Source organism: Monocercomonoides exilis (genome assembly GCF_001643675.1).
Source record: "Monocercomonoides exilis strain PA203 chromosome Unknown scaffold11-1913109, whole genome shotgun sequence".
NCBI lineage: Eukaryota > Preaxostyla > Oxymonadida > Polymastigidae > Monocercomonoides > Monocercomonoides exilis.
In genome coordinates, this window is record NW_027150556.1 from 839007 (window position 1) to 852302 (window position 13296).

Sequence of the window (13296 nt, forward strand, 5' to 3'; positions counted from 1 at the left end):
TGAAAGCAAACGTTGTAAAAAATAAGAGAAAAAGAATGAATAAAATAATATCTTCAACAACCACAACAAAAGCAATTAAACATGGAACTGTGGCTGGCAACTATGACTTTTAAAGAAAAAAATCGATACATAATTTTGTTTGATTTGAAGTTACAAGGAATAATATGGGTTATATTGAATATATAAATATTCCTGCGCATCGTCATTTTCTTTACAAGGCAAATATCATCACAGCACTGAAATGTATCTGACATTTACGATTGTTGCAAGCTGCTTTGCAATTTTTAACTCGAAAGAATTATTGGGCAAAGAAATAAATCAATTAGATACGACAGTTATGCTACAATTACAACAATTCAACAGTAATACAAGAGCGCAGCAAATTTTTCAATACAGTTCAATTCTTTCGACTCTTCAAGTGAAAAATTCATCTCTAAGTGCGTCAAATATTTTGCAATATCATTCAGAAAGAGAGCCTTGTTTTTTTGTTTGCAAGAGAGGACATTTAAATATCAAAGAATTTACGATTTCATTTTCATCAAAAAATAGCCCATTTGCTCTTGATGAAGGATTCATCCATTCTGCGAATCTTTCTATCTTCACATTCAAGCCATTTGCCCATATTCCCAAACTTTTTTGCTCGTCTTTGCCAAAGAACTTTGACAATGGAATTAGGGAAATCATCCTTTCCGATTCTTCGTTTTCATCATTCAAACTTACATCAATACCATTTTCAACACCGAATGCGAGTTGCTTTGTGAAAGCCTCTGGCTTGAAGATGGCAAATATTTCTGTTGCTTCAGGAGCGCAAAGAGAAATGGATTTGAGAGCGAGAACAGAAACAACGATTGAGGGATGCTCGTTTTTCAGTGTTTGGGATGTTATTTATGGGGGCATTTCAAGGTCAGTGAACAGCCCATGTGCTTCGCTGAGAGCAACAAACTCCTCATTCAAATGTTGCTTTCGGACGATGAATGTTGATGAATCAGGCGGAAGCAACATGACAAGGCAGGAACTGGGAGCAGATGAAGCGCATTCTTTCACTGACTGCACGTGGAGCGATAAAAATACTACAGATGTTGGCAGTTCAATTTTTTTGAGAGGAAGTTCAACTCTTGAATGCACAAGATGCACATTCAAAAATATGATACAAAGCTATGATGGAACAGTCGATGTGCAATCAGCAGCTGGGGTGAAAATGTCCTATTGTAATTTCACAAATTGTATTTCATGGATAAATACTGGTGGAATGATTGTTTATAATCTGAAAGGGGATTACACTTTTTCAGGATGCATTTTTTGCGAATGCAAAGCAATTGCAAACTACTCAGGAGGATTACGTATTCAACAGCTTTCTGGAAATGGAACCGAGTCAATTGAAAAATGTAGATTTATTCACAATGAAGCAGGATCATTTTGTGGAGGATTATATGTGGAACTTCACTCAAACTCATATTTAATCTCAGAGTGCGAATTTGAAGGAAATATGGCAAATGGAACAGGAACAGGCACTCTTAAAGGAGGGGGTGGGGCTATTTTCATGATAACAGCAAGTTGGATGGAAACTGATACACCTCCAAAAACAATTTCGTTTTGCTTTTTCAGTGGCAACAAGGCAGAAAATGAAGAAGGCCACGATGTAAAAATTAAAGACTCTTTTTTGAAAGGTACACCATTTGAATCATCGCTCTCAACAACATCAGCAAAAAGAGTGTTTTACAACGACAGCCAAACAGATTACGATGTATGGCTTCCAACAATCCAAACAACATATGCCAGAGCAGATGGGATTGAAGGTCCTATCTGTGGGACAACACAGACCAGCCCATGCAACATGATTGAGCAGGCATTCAACATGATTGAGAAAGGAGCAGAAGGAACAGTGAATATCCTTCAATCGACCTTTTCTTCAACGGCTCTATTCATTGGAGGAGGAGACATTTCATTCAAAGGCGAAAGCGAGAGCGAGTGTATCATTTCCACAAAATTGCTGAATTCACATGAGTGTTTGTTCACATTGGATTCGGGATCGATGGGATTGACTTTGGTGACAATTCGTCACAACAGCGCAGAATCATCATCTTCATTGTTTGAGATGAGAACAGAAGCACAGAGTCTGACACTGAAAAATGTGATCATATCAGGGGCAGACGATGGGCAGACACACTCATTTGTTGTTTCACCATTCAAAGTGATACTTGAGAAAACGAAGATGGAAAACTGTTTGATTGAGGATATTGGTCTGGGAGATTACTCATTGTTTGAGGAAGAGGAGGATAGTGGAGTTGGGAGAGGGATGCTGGGTAATGTGACGATCCAAAGGATCAGTCGGATGAGAGGAAATGGGGTGATATTCAGCACTGAAAGTGAGAGAAGCGATTCCTGTGAGCTGGAGAACGCCACATTCAGAAACTGTGTGTGCAAGGAAGGGAATGGAGGGACCATTGCATGGAGTATTGGTCAAAGTGGGATATTCAAGATTGGCAGAGGAGAGGTGACAACATTGATTGGGGAGTGTGGGGCAGAGAAAGGAAGTGGGGAGGAGAAGGGAAGAGGAGGAGGTGTGTATTTGGAGTTGTCAACCCCATCAAGTGTGTTTGAGATTGTGAATGTGAGATTTGAAAATAATTATGCAGAACATGGGATGAATGTGTTTATTGCTTCGAATCAGCTGGAATTGGTTCCGAAAGGGAGATTTGGATTTGTTTCTGATTTGAGTGAAAAAGCAAATGAAGTGGAGGGAGTGGGAGACACGAACAATGCAACACTGGTGATTCCGATTGTGTGCTATCTCCTGGATGTTCCGAGGAGTGAGATCTATGTTTCAGCTTCGGGAGCTGATCATCCTCGGTGTGGGCACACATTTTTCGAGTGCCGAACACTGAACTGTCCGATTGAGAGGGAAGAGAACACACCAGCAGATGGAACAACAACAGCGACAATCAAAGTTTGGAATGGAATTGAGGTTTGTTCACCAGTGGTGTTTTCGAAAATGGTTAGAGTGATTGAAGGAATAGGGGATGATGGATCGCTTGTTATTGGAGGTGAGGAAGCTTGCAAAGGAGATGAGGAAGGATGCGACGGAGTATTTATGGTGCTAAATGAAACAAGGATAAGGAAGATCGAGTTGGTGATGCCATCTGTTCTTGAGTATCATGAGGCGATATTCCAGTTGAAAGGAGAAACACTGAATTTGAGTGAATGTGTTGTCACATTTGGAGTTGGAGTGAATTTTGTGGAATACAGCTTGCTGGTTGTGGAAAAGGGAGAGGCGAATGTGACTTCACTGAGATTGGATTCAATGAGGTTTGAAAAGCCTGGGATAAAAGCTAATGGGGGATTGTCATCTGTCTCGTTGAAGAATGTGGAGCTGAATGATATCACCTTTGGAGGAGAAAGGGGGTTTATAGTTTGTGAGAGAGGAAGCACACTCACAGGAGAAAGTGTGATTGCCAGTGGGTGCGAAATCGGAGAAAGCAGTATGATTTGGGCAGGAAGCAACTGTATTGCGAGGATGAGTGAATGCAAGTGGAGTTCATGCAATTTTGTTGATTCAGGGGCGATAAGAGGGAGTGAAGCAAAGGAGATATCAATCTGGGGATGTAATGGGAGCAATATCAGAGTCAGTGAAGGAGATGGAGGGATTGTGTATGGAGTGGTTGGGGAGGGAGGCATGGTGGATGTGTGGAACACGAGCGTTGAGCGGTGTGTGGCAGAAAAAGGGAATGGAGGAGGGATGAGGATAGAAATGAAAGGGGATGTACAGCTGAAGATCAGGAGCGAAGAAGAAGTGGCACTGATGAAGAAATGCGCAGCGGGAGAGGAAGGGACAACGAATGGAGGAGGGTGTGGAGGAGGGTTGTGGCTGGGGATTGAAGGAGAGAGATATGGGTTTGATTTGAGTGGAGTGAGGTTTGAAGAGAACAGAGCAAGGAGTGGAAGGGATGTGTATGTTGTGTGTGATGATATGAGGAGGGTTGTGAATGGAAGCAGTTTCTCGTTCAGTGGAGGAATAAGTGAGAGAGAGAATTCGCTGATGGGGAAGGATGGGCAGAAGTTTTTGAGTGAGGTTGATCTGTTCATATTCATTGATGGATACAGCTCGTCGATCATTGAGGTGGAGAGTGAGAATGGAGACAATGGAATCTGGTGTGGGGAGGAGAATTGCCCGTGCGGGAGTGTGGATTATGGAATTGGGAGGCTTGGTGGAGAGGGAGAAAAGAAAATAGTGATAAGTGGGAGCACGAGTGTTGAGAAGGTGGGAGATGTGAGTGGAGTGAGGATTGAAGGGAAATACAACAAGAAAAAGAAGGTGGTTGTGGAGAAAGGAATTGAAGGAGAAGGGGAAAGTGTTCTTGATTCGAAGGGATTGAGTGTGTTTGTGAATGTTGGGTTTGAATTGCCTGGATCATTTAACCAGAGGAGAGAAGTGGTGATAAGCTTATCAACAGCAAGTGGTGTTTTGGAGATGGAATTGTGTTCGTTTTTGATGCAGGAAGGGGAAGAAGAGGCGATTGAATATCGAATCATCAAAAGCAGTGGACAAGCTGTGAGGATGAAGTGGATATTGATAAATAACTTCAAGACAAAAAAGTGTCTGATGGATCTTTCTCTTCTTGGGATGGAACAGAATGGAGGAGAGAATGAAGTTGTGAGCATCAGCAACTGCTCGTTTTGGAGTCTGTCGGTTGTTGGTTCTGATGAGTCAGCTGTGATATGTGCCGATGTGAGGAAAGTGATGAAGATAGAACAGAGCAACATGAGTGACATCGCAGGTGGAGAGAGCATGAGTGGTGGGGCAGTGAGGGTGCATATCCTTGATTCAGGGATGATTCATGTGAAAGAGGGGATGCTGGAGAGGTGTTTGGCAGAGAAGATGAATGGTGGGAAAGGAGGATGGCTGTATGTGAATTGCGGTGAAAGGAGGGGAGGGATGCCATTCAAGTTTGAGGGTGTGAAGTTTGCTGAGAACGAGGCATTTGTGGGGAAGAACATGTTCATTTTGGATTCAGATCTGAATGTGACAGTGAGGAGTGAGACATTTGCGATTGATGTTGAAGGGATGGAAGACGATCAGAATCTGTTTGCTGGAAGTGATGAGAAGCGGATCAACACAGATCTGTTGCGATTTGTGATTGAATACAGGAGCGAGAGGATTGTGGTGTGGGAAAAGGGAGATGATGTTGTTCGATGTGGGAGTGAAGAGGATCCGTGTGAGACATTGGAAATGGGGATGAGGCACATTGAGAGAGGAGGAGAGAGAAAAGTTGTGGGACTGAAGGAAAAGATAAGAGTGGAGGGAGAACATGATTTGAGTGGGTTTGAAGTTGAATCAGTGGGAGCAGGATATGATGAGATGGAATATGGAGCAGTTGTGTTGGGGAGTGAAGGAGAAAGTGGAGCAAAAGTGTGTCTTCGGAACAGTGGAGCAGTCACTCTGAGAGCACTGGAGATGTGTGTGATGAATGTTTTGGAAAGTGGGGAATCGGGGATGATTGTGAGTGAGGGAGGGAAAGTTGAATGGGAAGATTGTTCAATCTCATGGAAGGGAAAGAAAGAAGGAATGGGAGATGTTGCATTTTGTGTTGTGAAGAAAGGGGAGCTGGAGATGAAGAGGTTCAAAGTTCTTTCGTATTTTGGGAAGAGAAGTATGTTTGTGGTGGGTGGAGAAGTGGTGAGTGTGACTGATGAATTCACAGTTATTGAAGCGAAATTGGAGAGTGGGAGTTTGTTTGAAATTGAAGGAGAGATTGACGAAAGAGTTGAAGAGGGAGCAAATGGAGGAGGTGAGATGAGAATGAAGAATTGCAGTATTGGATCTGTTGAAGGGGAAGGAACAGATCCGAGTGTTATTTCGAGCAGGAGTGGGAGTGGAGTGAAACTTGTTGTTAAAGACTCACTGTTTGAAGGGTGCAGTTGTGGGAGAAGCACAAAGGGAGGTGAGATGCTGTTTGAGTTGAATGAAGGAGGGTTGTTCGATGTTGTGAACACGAGTGTGAAGCAGTGTGGATGTTCTGTGAGCGAAGGGAAAGGAGGCGGTGTGTATCTGAAGACTGAATTGAGGGGGGAGCTGGATTATGTGTTTGATGGGGTGATATTCCGAAGGAACACAGCATTCATCGGGAATGATGTGTTCATTGTGTGTGACTGTATTGAGAGGCAGATCAACGAAACACAGTTCAACATCGACTTCCGTGATGTGGAGTTCATCAGGCAGAATGCGATCTATGGGATGGATGCGGGAGAGCACAAAGAGGAGGCTATGGACTTGATGAGTCTGATTGTGAAATACCAGTCAGACACGATTGTGGTGTCGAGCAAAGAAGGGAAAGGGGGAAGCAATGAGCAACAGTGTGGGAAGCCTTCACTTCCTTGTGCTACGATTGGATTTGGGCTGAGACATCTAACACACGATTTCTTCAGCCAGGTGTTTGTAGATGAGGAATCTGTGATTGATGAGGAAATTGGATTGGAGACACTTACACTGAGCGGGATGCATGAAGTGCAGAGTCGAGTGATTGTGAAAGGGAGGATGAATTGCAGCAAAGAAATGATTGTGGAGACAAATGGGCAGGTGTATATTCGATGGATTCAATTTGCATTTGAAGAAGTGGAATCAACACCAACTCCACTTCCAACGGAACATTCATCGTTCATGAAGATAAGTTCAGGAAAGACATTTATCAGCATGTGTTCATTTGAGGAAGTGAGCTTGTCTGAGAGGGAAATGGTGGAAGTGCCATTCTGTTTGATATTCGTGGAAAGAGGGAAATGCTCAATGCGGAATGTGAGTGTTATATGGCTTTCATTTTTGAGTGAAGCAGCCATGATTATGGAAGAGGATACTGAAGTGAATGTGTTACTATTCAGAAATATTGAGGGAAAAAAAGATTGTTTGAAGATCAGCGGAGCTGGAAATTCGAGAATGGATAATGGATGGATGGGGAGTGCGAATGGAAAAAAAGAAGAAATGATGAATAGAGAAGAAAGTAAATTTTCATTTTCGATTTTGTCATCTTCATTTGAGAACATCACATGCGTGGATGAGAGTGCAGATGTGATTGATGTTGAGGAGATGGAAGGAAATGTGGAGTTTTCGAACTGTTCATTTGGTGGGTGTTCATCGAGAAGAAAGAAAGGGAAAATGATATCGCTTTTGAGGAGCAAAAACATTCAGATGAGGCAATGCTTATTTGATGGGAAAATAAGTGAAAATCAATCGAATGAAGAAGTGGATGTGTGCAAATGGAATGGATCAGTTGTTGAGGTGAAGGAGAGCTCAGGGGAGATAAGGGATACGAGTTTTGTGAACTGCTCTGATGGAGGTCTTTCTATTTGGGGAGGAAGTGTGGAGATTGAAGATGGCAAATTTGACAACAATAACCCATCAATTGATGGATATCCATCATTGAGAAGAAATATCATCTGTTCTAATTTGGGGTCGTTGAATGTGATGAGTTTGAAAGGAGGAGATGGATGGGAAAGAAACACATCATTGTGGATTCTGGATGAAGGATGCGAATTGGGAGGAATTATTTCTGAGAGATCATCATCACTGTTCATTCCAGTTGTGGAAGAGGCGAGGAATGAAACAGCATCTGATGGGAGAACAATCATCACGCTGACTGGGAGACTTCTTCTACCATGCAATATTTCGTTGAAGTTGAGCTTCAGGAATGGAAGGGAAGAGGTGGTTGAGAGCTATGGGATTGGTGAAAAGGAAAGTGTGTCAGAGAACGAAATTGTTGCAGTTGTTTCATCGGCTCAGATGGCAGCAGTGGGAGCAGAGACGGAAGTGTCTGTGAGTCTTCTGTTTGGAAAGATTGATTCGCCTTCATCAACTGATTCATTTATTCTGAAGAACAGAAGCGAAACCCAAGGAAAGGGAGATGACAGAATTGTTGAAGGAGGAAAAGAAGGAAAATCTTACTGGTTGCTGATCGTGATAATTATGGGAATCATATTGATAATCGTTCTTGTTGTGTCCTTTGTTCTGGCAGTTCGATGGAGAAGGGCAAAGAACGAGAATAAAGATCTGAGAGAGATTGTGAATGATTCAGTGAAAAAGGATCCAAAGCTAATCGAGATGGTGACGATGGAGATGTCACCTGAGGAGCAGTGGAGGAGAGCAGAAAGGGAGGCAGAAAAGAAGAATGAAGAGAATGCAAGGAAGAGGGTGTATGAGAAAAGTTTGGGACATTCAGAGTCTTCAGAGCACCTTCTTTCTGAGAGCGGCTCTACTGAATACATCTTGGGGAAGGACTCAGACAAGATTCCAGAATGGGTGCTGGAGAAAGATGAAGAAGAAGAGATAAGGAAGAGAACTCCTTCACCTTCAATCTCATCCACTTCAACAACTGATTCAGATTCCACTTTTGTTCGTGGGGAGGATCTGTGCCCCACCACCTCGTCCATGTCGAATCTGGTGGATGCAATGGCCTGCTCATCTCCACACGAGAAATTGATTGTGGATTTGAGGGATTCGCTGTTCATGCTGCTGCACGGAAGGAACGAGAAGAAGGAGATGGCGATTGGAAGTTTGCAGGAGAGGGAGGTGACAGCTGCTCAGATTCTGTTCTGGGTAGCGAATGGAGCACTCCACTCATTTGATGAAGAAAAGGAATTGCCTTCTCTGGCCAACCTCAGTCCGCACATTGTTCTGTTCTCCGAGCACATGGTGATCTGCATTGCCCTCCACTCCGACTGCTCATCTTCAGATGATTCTGATTCATCATCCATCTGTTCGATGTCCATTGTTTCTTCATCCTCGTCAAATATTTCAGTGAAGAGCGAGAGATTCACCGACTCACCACCACCTTCATCAGCGTTTGAGGATTGTGAAGACAACAGGAAGGAGTGTCTGAGGTGGAAAGCACCCGAGCTGCAGATGAACAAGAAGATGGGAGCAACAAAGGAGTCAGTGGCATTCTCGATTGGGATGATGGTGTGGGAGTGTCTGACACTGGATATCCCATTTGGGGAGTATGAGGCAGAGGTGGCAGGAGATAAGATATCGAAAGGAGAGAGGCCGAATGCTGAGAAGATCCGAGGGAGTGAGCTCTATGAGCTTGTTTGGTCATCGATGGGAAAGGACTGGAACGATCGTCCGACACTGAGCGAGATGAAGCGGGAGTTTTATGGGCATTTCCCAGAAGGGGCTGTGATTGCGACGATGTCGGATGCGATCTGTGAAAGGGGTGGGGGGAGTGCGAGAGAGAAGGGAGGCAGTTTTGTGAGTGGGGAAGAAGTCTATTCGACAGTTTTTGAGAACACATCATAAGCAACAAAGAAGACAGAAAAGCAGGAGATGAAAGAGAAGTGAAGAGACATGAATCAGAATCTTGAGGAAAAAAAAAAGAGAGAAAGAGAGAGATCAAAGAGGAATGTGATATTTTTTTACATCGAAGAATCATCGGGAGTGTTTATGAGATGTGTTTTGCAATTTGGTGGTGTTTCTTCTTTTCAGTGTATTTATTTTTATTTTTTTGATTATTATTTGTTGAGAAGAGGAGTTTGTTTGATTTTGGATGGAAGTGATTTGACGATCACGCAGTTGTTCACAGCTCAAAGAATGATTGTTGCTGTTGAAAGAATTTAAGCTTATTTCAAGGCTCTTTCTTTCATTTATTAATAAAATTACACAGCGAAAATAAAGGAGCTCATTCTTGTTTTTACAGAAAAATCAAATCATGAAAAAGCGACGTGCAGACTTCCCAAAATTTCCTTCAACTCATTATTATTTTTTTTCCCCTTTACGAAGACAAATAACAGAATTTTTCAATACATAAACAAGATATAAAAATTAAGCCTGGTAACTTTAAAATAAAAAAATCAAAATGTTAAAGATAATAACACCATAATTCCGAATTTCTTCAAATATAATTATTTATTTTTTTTAAATATTTAGAAAAATGGATTTAAAAACAGATCTTATTTATTTACTTGTCTTTCTCTTCTTCATTACTTGAACAAGTTTTGTACATATCGCAGAAGAATGCTATCATTCTTGAATAATTTTCAAGAGTTAGACTTTCATTTGTGGAATGTAGCGTTTCTTTATCCCTGTTTGAGACTAACATCGGAGTAAATCTGTAGACATTATCAGATACTAAATAATACTTCGCCCCGTCAGTCCCTCCCATCACCAAAAATGGAGAGGTTATAACACCAGGAAACACTTTTCCAATGGAATTAACAAGACGTTCGTAAGCCTTGCAGTTTGTCGGAGAAACAGGAGAAGGTTCTTCTGCCAAAATTGGACGAACAGTAATCGACATTCCTGTTGCATTTTTTGATGAAGTTGTAGTAGTAGTTATTGTTGTCGAAGAAGAAGAAGCGGAGGAAGAGCTGTTTTTTAGTGAACAGTCTGAATCAGAAGACGTGGCTCCAATCACACGTTCGATATAATTTTGTGCATTTTTTGCGCTGTCAGTCGGCAGAATGCGGCAGTTAACGATGGCAGTTGCGTGCTGTGGTAACATGTTGGGTTGTTCTGATCCTTTCATCATTGTCGCAGCGAAAGTTGTTCGTATAATGGAATTAGTGCTTTCATTCTTCCCGAGAATCGATTTTATAACTGGCTCGAACAAAAACAAATTAGCCACTGCCACTTTAACCATTAGTCCCATTTCAATGCATATATTCTCCAGGAGTTCTCGAACCACAGAAGTCAGAACTGCAGGTCGTGGATGAGCTTCAAGCTTGGTGATGCATGACGATAAAATGCCGATTGCTGTGTGTTGCGGAGGCATTGAAGAGTGACCACCTGGGGATTTCACAGAAATCTCAAAGTTTGCTGCTCCTTTTTCAGCAACCCCAACAACAGCAATTGGCGACTTCACTCCAGGAATAACTCCTTGAACCACAAATCCTCCTTCATCATAAACTCCATCAAATCGAATTCCCTTTGAATGAAAATATTTTGCGATATTTGTTGCACCCTGCTTTCCTCCAACTTCTTCATCAAAGCCAAAAGCAAAATAAATATCTCTGTCAGGTTTGAAATCCTCCTTCAAAAGTTTTTCTATTGATTCCATATGAGCAATAACCTGAGATTTGTCATCGAGAGTGCCTCTTCCCCAAAACCTTCCTTCGGCAACTTGCCCAGAAAAGCAAGGATATTTCCATAATGATTCAGTTCCTGGCTCAACACGAACAACATCATAATGAGATGTAAACAGGATGGGTAGCATCTTTTTTGATGTTCCATTCCATTTATAGACAAGTCCATATGTGTTAACTCTTGTAAATTCAAGTGATTTGTGAAGAAGCGGATATGTTTTTCCAACGTATTCAACAAAATCATCAAACGGTTTGAGATCAGTTTCTTCGTAGTTTGCATTACTAACCGTTCTAATTTGAATTGCGCCCTGAAGTCGCTTTATCATTTCATCTGTTGGAGGTGGATATTCAGGCATTTTTGCTTTTTTAGTCAACATTTTCGGTTTGAATGACACAGTCCGATAAATTATAACAATTACCAATAAAAGTAATCCAATTAAACAGAATTTAGTAATTATCATTTCAAAGATTTAACGATAAAGTCAAATAATCTTTTTCGAATATTCCCCTAATTACATAATTTCGATCAAAAAATGTTTTGATTCATATATATTCATAATATTTAAATGTTTGCATAAATATTTTTCACTTGGTAAAGATACATTTTTTCCTTTAGAGATTTAAAGTTTATTTTTCTTTGAGCTCCAGATCTCAAATTTTTAATAACATTATCTGTTTTGTATGAAATTCACAAGGTTACAAAAGCAAACATGAAAAAAGATTGCGCTTTCAGAAGCAAATGAATCTCAAGATGAATCTCCGAATGCTATTTTTCTGATCAATGGGGAAATTTGGTAGATTGAAAAGATATTGTACAGTGAAAGAAGCATGCGCTTTTTTGATTCGAAACAGACGCTTCCTAGAATGAAAGACAAAAAGAAGAAAATTATTCATGAATAACGTTGAGCAGAATATGGAATGTGTCTTTGAACTCGACATTTGTTAAAACACGACTGCGAACGTTTAACAACATCTTCTATTTTACTTGAAATTTTTTAATAAGCGATCTTTTTGAGCTCTAGATGGAACAACTATTAGCTTTTTTCTCACGTTCGATTTTTTCAATTGCAATTCTTCTGAGCAGCCAAAAAAATCTTTGAAGGAAACTTTTGGAAGATACAAATCTTCTGAATCACTGAAAGCATCTGATGTTGCTCGTTCTTCAAAATAGCCAGCACAAAAATAAAGCGTCAAACAGAGAAAGAAAAACTTATTTCGGAAATTGCAGTTATATCCCACAGAAATTCTGATGAACAATGCTTGAATGTTACAATTCCATTTTCTTTGCGAATATATCTGTTTAACTGCTGTGTGATTTTTCCTTTTTCTAAATGACTGAAATTTTCATTTTTGAACAGAATGAACTGATCCACTTTCACATTGATAAGAGAATAGAAAGAAGAGGAAGAAGATGACGATGAATCCGGTTAAACAAGAAATTTCATTCGCTCAGCAATTGACTTTGCTGATAGAAGAGATTATTCTGATGAATCCAGATGCAATTTTCACCCTGTAAAGAAAACGCTTGTCTGCCTCAAAGAAGAGTTGACTTAACGAGAAAATGATTGACTAGATGCATTCGATTTGTCATTTTGAGCTAAGATGTTTATAAGCAAAACACAGAAGATGGGAAATATTCTTGTGTGCTTTGCTTAACGAACGATTGAGAGAAAAAGGTGAATTCAAAGAGCAAGAATACTCATCAAAGCTATCTTGAAGATGATTTATTTTGTTGTCCAGAAGCAAACTCAAAATACTTATCAAAAATCTGCTGCTTGTCAAATCGTCAAAAAGATTCATAAAGAAAATAGATGATATGGATTATGAAGTTTTGTGCGATAAGTTGATGAGCTTTGTTGATTTCATTGTAAGAAAAAAACTTACAGAACTATCCATTTCGTATGCTAATTTATGTGAATGATTGCTCTTTTGAGTTTTCAAGCTGTGTATTTGATTTTGAGCTCAAAAAGAATTCATCTCTCTTCATCTGATTCAACTTCCAATTTTCTCTTCTTTTGTTAACTAAACATCCCAATCCAATTTTGTGAAATTAGAATTTCATGGATATGAGTGTTTTTAAAAACCCACTTTGCTTCAAAATTGTCATTTTAAGAATTTGAAAAACTGTGATAATAATTCTTTGTTTTGATTTAAAAACGAATTTTTCTAAATTTTTAGCGCCTTCAATATCAAGAGTTTATATATATGTATGGAAATATTTTTACTCAATACCGT

General features: G+C 40.4%; 2 protein-coding genes across 2 annotated transcripts; one reads left to right on the forward strand and one right to left on the reverse strand.

The window, feature by feature from the left end:
• Positions 1–81: 81 nt before the first annotated feature.
• Positions 82–9280, forward strand: MONOS_3915 (uncharacterized protein; the record flags this gene model as incomplete). Its single annotated transcript, XM_067873945.1, has 3 exons — positions 82–137; positions 550–4069; positions 4163–9280. 3 exons carry the CDS (start codon positions 82–84, stop codon positions 9278–9280), a joined length of 8694 nt encoding a protein of 2897 aa, XP_067731588.1.
• Positions 9281–9646: 366 nt separating this feature from the next.
• MONOS_3914 (putative M20/M25/M40 family metallo-hydrolase) lies at positions 9647–11563 on the reverse strand. Its single transcript, XM_067873944.1, has one exon. The coding sequence runs from the start codon at positions 11520–11522 to the stop codon at positions 9939–9941; it is 1584 nt and encodes a 527-aa protein (XP_067731589.1). The 5' UTR covers positions 11523–11563; the 3' UTR covers positions 9647–9938.
• Positions 11564–13296: the final 1733 nt, after the last annotated feature.